Source organism: Phoxinus phoxinus (assembly GCF_949152265.1).
Source record: "Phoxinus phoxinus genome assembly, chromosome: 5".
Taxonomy (NCBI): domain Eukaryota; kingdom Metazoa; phylum Chordata; class Actinopteri; order Cypriniformes; family Leuciscidae; genus Phoxinus; species Phoxinus phoxinus.
The window spans coordinates 38,172,713-38,184,020 of NC_136880.1; the positions used below are offsets into that span (position 1 = coordinate 38,172,713).

The 11,308-nt window shown below is 36.2% G+C and overlaps 1 protein-coding gene across 1 annotated transcript; it reads right to left on the bottom strand.

Annotated features, from left to right (window-relative positions):
* Positions 1–112: 112 nt before the first annotated feature.
* itm2cb (integral membrane protein 2Cb) lies at positions 113–9,506 on the bottom strand. The gene is made up of 6 exons (XM_079612644.1): positions 9,265–9,506; positions 6,257–6,397; positions 5,892–6,080; positions 4,951–5,061; positions 4,278–4,428; positions 113–1,316 (listed from the first exon to the last, which is right to left on the bottom strand). Exons 1-6 carry the CDS (start codon positions 9,355–9,357, stop codon positions 1,219–1,221), a joined length of 783 nt encoding a protein of 260 aa, XP_079468770.1. The 5' UTR covers positions 9,358–9,506; the 3' UTR covers positions 113–1,218.
* Positions 9,507–11,308: the final 1,802 nt, after the last annotated feature.

Consider the following 11,308-nt stretch of genomic DNA (forward strand, 5'->3'; position numbering starts at 1 on the left):
CACACCCTCTTCTGTTGTTTCACACGAGGGAGCTGTTATTTTTGTGGTTTATCGGGCAAGTGCAAAAGGTCTCGTGCGTGCAATCACTTAAAGTAGTTGTAATGATCAACAGTAGGGTTTCAGCAGTTTATTGATGGATTTTACAAGCCATTATTATTTACAAAGCGAGAGCAGCAGAATAGAGTGCATCAAACCAGATGCCTCATTTATTCCAGACAAAACTTGCTACACCAGTGTGTGAAACAGGAACAAATACATATAAATGATACAATTTTAAAAAAAATGTGCAAGCAATATGAAATGATTCCAACTCAGACGAGGTCTAAGGATCTAGCATTTTTCATGGGCGAATCGTACATAAAAAAGGAAAAGGAATAGATTTTTGCACATCTGTGCCTAAGAAGATTCACCTTCAATGAAATTCAAAACAATATGAAACAGCCCATTTTGATCAGTATGGACACACTGCGCTTAAGAGATAACAAAACATTTCAAACCAACATCCGATGGCTAGTTTTTCACCTTTTTCTACAAACTTTATTCACACGTATTAAAGAGCAATACACAGAGTATTTAAACATGATAATCCGCTCAGTTAAATCAACATTAATACAGAGAGAGATGGATGACAAGTTAGGAAATCCAAGAAAAGAAAACTTATATTGCTTAGATCACGTTCTAAAACCCACGCTATGACTTAAATAACGGGCTTCAAGTCATACATTTCTAAAATAATGAGGTATACATCTTTTGGCATTGAAGACAATTTTCTAATACTGGATTTCTTCTATAACGCAGGAAGAAATGAACGACAGGTCTGGACAGATGAAACAAACCACAGGAACTGCCATCAATCTACACAAATTGAGGCTTTACAGAAAAAAAAAAATCATTCATCAGTGCACGTCAGAATAAAGACAACGTCAGACTAACCTCACAGTTATTTTGGAGGAAACCTCCCCAATGAAAAAAACAAAAAAACAACATAAAAACGAATAACCTGAGAGTGAAATAAAACTACAGACAATGTGCTTCAGAATATGCAAATCAAAACTTCATAATATAATTTAGACAAAGACAAAACAACACATACCAAAGATGGCATTATGTAACATTATGTACAGGTTTATCATGCTGATAAAGTGCTGTTAAGCTGGACGGATGGGGAAGGGTCGCTTTTGGGTTTTGCTCAGTAGAGTTGAGGAGAAAGGAGTAAAACTACAGCAGGAGTCGATCGCAAATCATCGTCTCCACCACAAACGTGTTCTCGAAGTGCCGGATGCTGTGGCAGTTCCTGGTCTCTCTCTTGTCGATGTCTGAGGAAGAAGCAGATTCAAGTTGGATTAAAAAGACGATATCTAACAGGACTCACACGCTGTGTTAGAGCTGGATCATCATCATAGTTTAGGATGGATTTGTGTGCTGGCCAGTTTGGAAAGTATATTACACTAAAGTTTGGGTCTTTTAAAACTTTTTTTTTTAAAGAAGTCTCTTATGCTCAAAGGTTGCATTTATTTGATAAAAAAAAGAAACTGTGAAATATTATTACAATTTAAAATAACTGCTTTCTTTTGAAGTTATTTTAAAATTAAATTTATTTCTGTGATAGCAGAGCTGAATTTTCAGCATCATTTACTCCAGACTTCAGTAGCCTGGTTTCCATTACAGATTTGCGGCAAACTCTTTTTTTGTAAAAAAATAATAATGTGCGATATTTTCTAAATGTCGATTAAAAAAGGATTGCAAAATAATGCCGTTTCAATGAACCGTTGTTATGCAACTAAATTGTAATTTTTCGTCTTGCGACGTCATTCCGAACATAATGGCAATGAATGTTGGTAGGTTTACATATATCCCAGCCACCACACTAGCCATTATTTTTAATGGAAGGAGACGTAGACGTGTTATCCAATGGCAAGCAAAGCCCCTTATACTTGGGAGCAGCCAGAATGAGGCGTTTCTCCCTCCAATCTGCCTCAAGCTCTTGATAAATTGTGGCATTTCTTTGTTGTTTAGAATCCAGTATTCACAGAATTATTTTGTCTTTTAGGAGTTTAATAAAGAGCTCGGTCTCATCTTCTATCCAAACATACCACCTCATCTTTAAAGAATGATGAAGGTGACCTGTAAGATAAATAAATAAACATTTCCATTGCAGTTTTGTGAATTAGTCCTTAGTGCCTGACAAAGCACCTCACGAGAGCATGAAAACTCCCATATAAATAGCAAGTTTTTGCGAAATTGACGCATTTCCATTGGCTGTATTTTCAATTTGCGCAAAAGGGTAATGAAAAAGCAGCTAATATCACATGACCTATCAGAAATCACTAATGCTGATTTGCATTTCTTATTATAATCAAAGTTTCATATTTTTGTGTGAACTGATGCATTTTTTTCTGGATTATTTGATGTTCAACAGTTCAAAATGTCAATGTCTTTAATGTCACTTTTCATGAATGTAATGCATCATTGCTGAAAGTATTAATAAAAAAACAAAGCAAAAAACCATTACTGACCCTAAAGTTTCGTCGTATATTTTATTCATAGAGAAATGTATAAACAATTCAAAACAGGCTTCCATGACTTGTCAAACAATAGTAACCACTACTAACTACTAGGCTACTCCGAAAGAAATACTAGACTACCCACAATCCTGCAGAGATCCACCAAATCAAAGAAAAGACTCCATAACCAGCAACCCACCTAATGTTAAATGATTCTGCCACTTTAGACTATTAAAATCATACATTTAAAGAGAAAAAGAGTGATTGAAAGTGTACACTGTTTTGTACCCATGCCTTTTTATTTCTTTTTTCTTTCATTTATTTTTGCGTCAAATCACGAATGTTTTAACCTTGCAAAATCACTGGTCGTTTGGGACACAAAGAATTGTGAAATTTCTATGTAAAAAAAAAGAAGCTTTTATTTGTCACATTCTTGGTGTGGCACAAATGTTGCAAGTCACTGCATTTCTATTTCCTGTGTCCTCTCAGACACCATCTACACATAGATGAGTGAGAGGAAGCCCTTGCGGAGCCAAACTACAGCTCCCACAAAGCATCACTACCCACACCTCAGCCTCTGCATCACACGAGAGAGATGCCCCTCTGATCCGGCAACTCCCACAATGCACCAGATCGCTGACGTGCATCACATCCCCCTCTGTGTGGTTTCCTAACTGGAGACGCTCTGTGTACTATACAAACGTGAGTCACACTCACTCCCACATTCACACCCATAAATCAGGATCAGTGATGCCACGCGCACCAGACTAATAAGAACGCAGCACATGCCCGATACCATCTGAATGCAAGATTTCATATTAGACCAAAGTACTCTGACTCACAAGAAGATGATGTTGCTGTTGTTATCAGCAACAGTTAAATGTGGTTGATTTCGCAAGATAACGAAGCACTTAAAATAGAAGAAACGGGAACAAAACGAGCAGATAGACCACAGCCCCATCTGTGCGTGCGTGTGTGTGTGTGCGCGCGCAGGTGCCAGTTAAAAATAATGTTAAAAAAAACCTCCCAGACTTTTACATCTTCTGGAAAAATATCAGTGGTGCTTAAATATGCAAACGTTTGGATGTTGTTATACATTCACTAGGATGTAGACTTTAAAGCAAGCCTTGTGGATTTGTTTCACTCTTTTTATGGCCATGCAGGCAAAAATATTTTTACTTAAGAATATTCATTAGCACATCTTTTCTCAATAAGCCAAACAATGAGATTATGAGATCATTCATGTGTCAGAGCACACACAGAGCAGATTTTAAAAAAAAAGTTTGGAATTAAGACTTCCTTTATTATTTTTCTTTTTTAAAGAAGTCTCTTCTGCTCACCAAATATTTCTGCTCTTCTACTACATTTGTTTAATAAAAAATACAGTAATATAGTCAAATAAATACTTCAGCAAGGACACATTAAACTGATCAAAAGTGACAGTAAAGACATTTATAGTGTTACAAAAGACTTCTATTTCAAATAAATGCTGTTAATTGAACTTTCTATATATATAAAAAAATAATAATAATTAAAAAAAAGAAATCACCTAAAAAAATGTATCACGGTTTTTCAGCCTTGATGAGCATAAGGACTTTTCAAAAACATTACAAAATATTTGAATGATACTGTAAGTTGAACACCAAAGTTTAATACTTAGTTTTAAGGGTTTGCTCAAATCACTAACACCAATTATGAGCAATGATAATAAATCACAGCTAAGTTTGACTTAAACACCAACACCAAAAATAAATAAAGAAGTCATGAACTCACGTTTTTGGCCACTACGGCGTCTCAGTCTGTAGGTTTCTTTCCCGTAACAGAGCCGGTGGATGAAGGGTCCCAGCTGACGCATGTTCCGAACGCGTCCCGTCACCACCATCTCCTCCTGAATGATGTAGGTCTGGGGCAAATACATCCCCCGCTGCAGAAACACAAATACATTCAAACGGTCACATGGGACTAAAGGCTTTATTCCAACAACATTGATACATTGGCTATGACGAACCAAACATTAGAAATCTGTGTCACCTCTGCAAGGGAAGTGACAAGTTCTGTTTAAGGGATGCACACATTTTGAAAAATTTAATTCCATGATTTTTTTCCTTTTATTTTTGGATTAAATTAATTATATTAGAAGAAATGTATAAAAAAAAAAATACAAATAAAAAGTCAAATACAATAATTTTATTTTTTTACATTTTCAAAAAATATATATCAAAAATTCCATGACACTACCCTGCTTTATCATTTAATAATGCCCTGATTTTTCCAGGTTTTCCATGGTCATAGGAACACTGTCCTTGGCTTGTGGATAAAAACATTTTTTTTTAAACAATAAATTTTATGAAGGTACATTTTTACATTTCAGAAATAAAGGCTGCACATCAAATGTGTGACTCACAAACTGAGACCTTTTGTTCAAAAGTTACATAAAATCTGTTACCTTGACATTAACAAGCATCTCCCACAGGTTCCTGGGCGGCATGACGATTGTCGTGTTGAGCTCAATGACGTAGCATTTATCCAACGCAATGTCGTAGTAAGCTGTGAGTCCCTGTGTTAATGAGAAACACCTCCGTTAGAAACTCGCAAAATCATTTGAGACGGTCATGTTGATGTTTAATACATACACTGACTTCTGTGTACAAGTTTGGGGGGGTCAGTAAGAGTTTTTATTTTTTAACACTTTTTACTCAGCAAGGACACATCTGTAATTGAGTAAAAGTGACAGTATAGTATAGACTTTTGTATCACAAAAGATTTCCATTTCCAAAAAATGCTGTTCTTTTGAACTTTATATGCATCCATATAATGATTTCAACAAAAATACTAACGGTTTTCAATGTAATATTATTTAATGTTTCTTGAGCAGTGAATCAGCATATTAGAATAATTCCCAAAGGATCATGTGACACTGAAGACTGGAGTAATGATGCTGAAAATTCAGCTTTGCAGCGCAGTATAAAGTTGCATTTTAAAAATATATTCAAATAGAAATCAGCTATTTTGAATGGTAATAATATTTCACAATATTATTGTTTTTCTGATTGAGATTGAATTAATTGAGTTTCTGATCAATTAAACCCATATGGGAGAACAAAATGTTCTGCTTTGTACCAGACTGACAGATTTATGGCTGCCGGGGAACTTGGGAATGTGCATTTCACAGAAACATTTGCTTGTACTCTTGTGCCTGGCACATTGCGCTGAATATTAAACAATGATTTTAGCAGACAAAAGGTTTCCTCAGAGATGGTTCACAGTCCATCTGGGGAAGCAGTGATGACTAACTGCGTCTTTCGTACAGCCAAAGAACTAGAAGAAACTGTACCAGAGCTAAATGGGCAGAACTTCACTTCAAGCGCGTCTCGGAAAGATCCTCACCCTGTGAAAGTCGTGAATGATGTCAGCCGGGTCACTGCTTCCAAAGTCGGGCACAGGCACGCTGATCTGCTCGTAGTTATCATCCAGGTAGATGCCCACGTTTTCCTCGATCTCCTGCCGTCCCAGTAACGGGGCGAAAAGGGGGTCCTCGTACATCACCCGACAGTGGAACAAACTGTCCTCTGGGATCTGGGGAAAGAAAGCAGAGCGTTTTAATAGAGGACACTTGAACTACTCTAGTGAATGGAAGACTGCGTAAAAGATCCAGCAAGTGTTGCTATGGTGATCTCTATGGCAATGACCTTCAATAGTCTTGTTCGTGAATAAAAGACGATTAACAGATTCAATGACGTCTAGAGTCTCACCTGAGGGCTGAAGTAGTATCGGTACAGGCATACAGATGCCATGATCAAGCCTGACAGGAAGATCACAAGGCCGAGCACGACGCACCAAAGGCCACTAAAGGGAGACTTCTTAGATCTTACTGGAAGCACCAACTCATCCTTCTGGGAAACACAAAACAAACTCAATTAGCATGCTTGGGATGCTTTTCGGGTCTGGACTGATTCGTACTTGACAAAACAAGTAATATATACCATGCATGCTTACTTTAATTTTAAAATGATAGGCACTGATAAGGCTTAGGGTACATTTACACAACAATGATGTACTAAAAACGAAAAAGTTGTTCTATCGCATTTTTTCCGTACAGACGACACTATTGTCAAAACAATGTTTACACGGATCTGCAAAAAAACACGGTATTTTGCAGCCAGGCTAGTTAGTTGGCAATGTCAGTTTGTAAAGAAACACTACACACCTATAGACTGAACACATAATACACATGTACATGATGTCACCGTTTTCACAAATGCACGTTTTTGTAGTTTACACAGAGACGAAAATGGTATAGTTTTCAAAAACGTGCACTTTGAAACCCGTTTTCAAAAGTGTGCGTTTTCAGTCCCCCAAAACGCCATTGTCGTGCAAATGAACAGCCAAAATAAAGAAAAGTTTTACGTTTTTAGTTGACAACAGTGTCGTCCAAACTTAGAGTTTGTCTACAGTTCTGTTTTCTTTTATACCAAAATCTGTATGTGCAAGCTGCCAAAAATCACTCTACAAAAGATAGTTTTCTTACTCAGCATTTTTTCCCATTAACTACCTAAATATTCTTTAAGCAAGATACATTTACCGGTACTTGAGATGCAAAATGACCTAAGATAATAAGTTTAAATTTAATTTAGCCAGCAACCATCATGTCGTTCCAAAACCATAAGACGTTGAATAATCTATAAAACACAAATTAGGATATTTTTAATGAAAACTGGGAGGTTTTCCCTGTCCCTCCATTGAAAGTCCAGGTAGCCAAAACTGACAAGATATTCAATGCACAAAGTACGTGTGTTTATATGAGGATAAAATGAAAACTATCATCATATAACTCTATTATTAATTACACATCGTATGAATTTTAATTGTACTGAAATCCAACTACTATGTCACTTGCATAATAATTTGGAACAAAGCGTATATTTGTAATGAAAACAAGACCATTTTTGCAGTGCTTTACTTTCAGCATCTAACTGCGCCACAGAAATGAGTCACAGCAGCGTCTCAAGACGTCAGGTGGCGTGAGCAATCCATCCGCCTCCAGTCTCTCAGAGACGCTGGTGCCGAGGACACCAGCTCGGATCAGCCCACGCAAGCTCTGGATCATCGTGAATCAACCAGACTGCTGACAGAGCTACTATCTCCAACTGGCAGAGCGATATTTTTAGGCATGTACTGTACTTCCAATCCACGCTCCTTATTTGTACAGGAGTTCCTCTCTACGTAGGGAGGACACACAGTAGCAGCGAGGAGGAGACAGTGTGTGGGTACCAGGCTGAAAATAACAGCACTAGAATCAGATTAGATGAATCCACGTCATTTTCACTCTAGTAGGGAAAATTAATGCAGGCACATGAGGTCAAATTGAAAATGTGACGCACTTGCAGCCTAAAGAAGGGAACGTTCTGCGTCACCCACGAATGTCCCAGTTTTAATGCATTTAGATGTCAGTAACTCTGAGCTGAATTCTGATAAATGATACTTTGTAATTTGGATATAAGCCTTTTAGTTACAACCCCAAATATTTGATGCACAGCCTGCAATGACACTGAATTAATGCATTTTAAGAAATTAGAAAATTGTGAAATCTGCTGTCAGCATCATATTTCTATGAGCCTCAGACAAAAAATAAATAAATGGATATCAGGCATCCATTTTGTGAAGGCAAAGATCCTATATCACCCCGGCTGGCAGGATCAAGCGTGTGCCTATGCGGGTTGGAGCGAGAACTGAGTGTTCCAGGCACATAAAAACAAAAAGCTGCGGTCATCTGCTCTGTTACAGCTCAAGTCAAGTGGCGATAAAAGGATTTGCAGTTAAATAACTGCTACTATAATGACAACACACGGCAAGCATCAATATAGAGAACACACACACAAATGTAGCTCAAGCCGATTTGTTCGGCACTAATCTGCAGTCGCGGCTACACGCTGAGGGATGATGATGTAATGTCATCCTGCTGTGCATCTCAGTACTGGCTTGCATCCATCAGCTGTAAACCAATGCAGAACTGCATGTCTAAGCCTGTCAAAGTGTTTAACACTGCATGCTTTTATTTCAATATTTTCATAAATCTATGAGCCGTTCAGTTAGAAATAAGACATCTTATACTTATTATCAGTCTGTAATAATAAAGACAGAAACTCATGCATTCTCATAAATGAGAAAATTCTGCATTCTGCAGTCAGCATCATTTTCCTCTCAGGCGATTAGAACACGGAGACAAAAGAACGGATGCTTTTCTGTGCATCTCAATTCTGGCTCACATCTATCAAGTGCAAGTGCAACCCATTGAAGAATTATCTCCTATTCTTGCTTTCAACATGCACAACCCTGACAAAGTAAATAATAATAGTATATAATTGGCATTAATTTGATCAAGTGAACCATTAAAGAATTATCTCCTATTCTTGCTTTGAACACACACAACCCTGACAAAGTAAATAATAATAGTATATAATTGCATTCATTTAATAATAATTATTATTATTATTGTATATTATATATCCATTACAGTTGTGTCTACTGAACGCCTAATTGGACTAGATACATAATAAAGGCAATTACAAAGCACAATTCTAAAAAATAAAATAAAAAAATTCTTAGGCATAGTTAAAAATAAATTCAAATAAAAGCTTGTTACATTTTTGATTCCGTTTTGCAGGGAGGAACATGATAACATCCTTCATCAAGGATGGTTTCACAGCAGACAACAAAACAAAGACAATAATGTATATATAAATAGGAAGCTATAACTCACGTGAGAGTATGGCATGTGAATTTCCTCTTTGTCTCCATCGTTCTCCTTTTCCGGCTTCTGAACAGTTACTTGTTGAAAGGAAATCTTCACCATTTTGACGTTTCTTCCTACTTTTCTGCGGTTAGGACGTCCAGTAATGATTGAACCACCAAGGACGGTTCTGAGCTGTGAATGAAATGCTCGACAGAGGGCGAACTTAAAGAGGATTCCCTCGCTTCCGGTGCACACTTCAAAGTAAGAGTCCACCAATCGGCGTCTATTGTCTAAAATTAGTATCACTCACAATTTCCAGAAAAAAGAAAAAAAAAAGGTCTCGTCTATTAACCCTTTCAAATCCGAATTATGTTGCAAGGGACCAAAAATTAGATGCTTTATTTTACTCTAAATGCAACCATAAATCGACGACGACGCATATATGGACATTTTAAAAGTTATTTCTAATGTCTATTTAAAAAAAAAAAACACTGGTTAAACATGCAGATTGTTATAATTCACCAACAAGAGAAACACATTGAGTGTCCATGCTTGCACACGTATGATCCATCTAAACAACCATTTCTTTCTTTTAAGATTTTCATTCTTAATTTTTCCCCATAAGATTTTTACTGAGGTCACATATAGATTTTTTTCTGTAGTATACAGAATACCCATTTGTGCTTAAAAATTGTATAATAATAATATTATTAAATATAAATCTTCAAAATGATAATATTGGTACAGTTTAAAGATACAATTATTATTTTCTATTGTATCATTATGCATTGATGTACTGATATTTTTATTATGTTCATACATTGTTAATTCTAATTCAAGTGAGAATTCTTAATGTACCATGTTAATTTGCCAAATTAATTACCTTGAATGATACATCAAAAACCTTATTTCACCGAAGTTAACAGGAAATACATATATAATTTGATAATTTCCACACATTCAAAATGAAATAAAAACCAGCCCTTTATCTCCGCCTGGTCACGTCTTGGACTTTTATTGTATAAATGTCCACAAATGGATGTCCATTCCGGTTCTATTTTAGCCGTTTACTACGCGTTCTGATTTGCATCAGACTGCCGGAAGTCAATAAATAACTTGACACTGCCATGCTTTTTATGGCTATGATGCAGGTTATAATATATAAATGATAATATACAAACAGCGCAAATATATAATAATCAAGTGTTTTCAAGCTATAAAAAAAGAGATTCGTATTGAATTTCATGTTTTATCTTAGCACTTTGGGGTTATTATTTTAAAAGATAGATTTGGTGGGATTAAACGGGATTTTGTTGAACGTCCATTTAATTAACAAATTAAGTAGGCTAAACATGTCGTCAAATGTATTAAATGTAATATAAAATATTAAAATGAGGCAAACAATGAGATTTGCTATCTGGGGTGAATATATAGGCCTACCCTATATATTCTATTATTTATGTAAATATGATATTGAATTGTGTAGTTTAGTTTTCAGTAGTCCTACATGATTGTTACATTTTAACACAACAGTAGGCTATGCTTTCCTTTTCTTATGCTTTGCATTACATGTAGCTTCATAGATGGCCTCATAAACAAGCATTGCCGATGTCCCACATACGCACACTGGTGGAAACGCAGGACATCGTGAATTAGATCAACTCTGCATTGATGGAAATGGTGCCGTGAGTGTGCACTGAATTCCAGTAGAGGGTGCATTTTTGCAATTTAGATTATGTAGGCCTATATACCATTTAGGCTATTTGATTATAGGGCTATTTATCCTTATTATAAGATATAGGGTCAGGATAAGCAATAGAAAGTCAGTTTAGTGAAGGGCTATACAAACATGTCAACCTCATTAGGCTACATGTGACAGATGAAGTTAGAGAACTACCTGTAGTCTATTTGCTTTGATAATCATAAATACTATCTATTTTATCTCTAAAACCTAAGTGTAATTATTCGATTTTGGGAGTGGAAATAATAGGCCTAAAAGTTTCACCACTTTGTCCAGTGAGTGATCTGAAAATCTCAATAAATTTGACACAATTTACTAAACTACATAGCC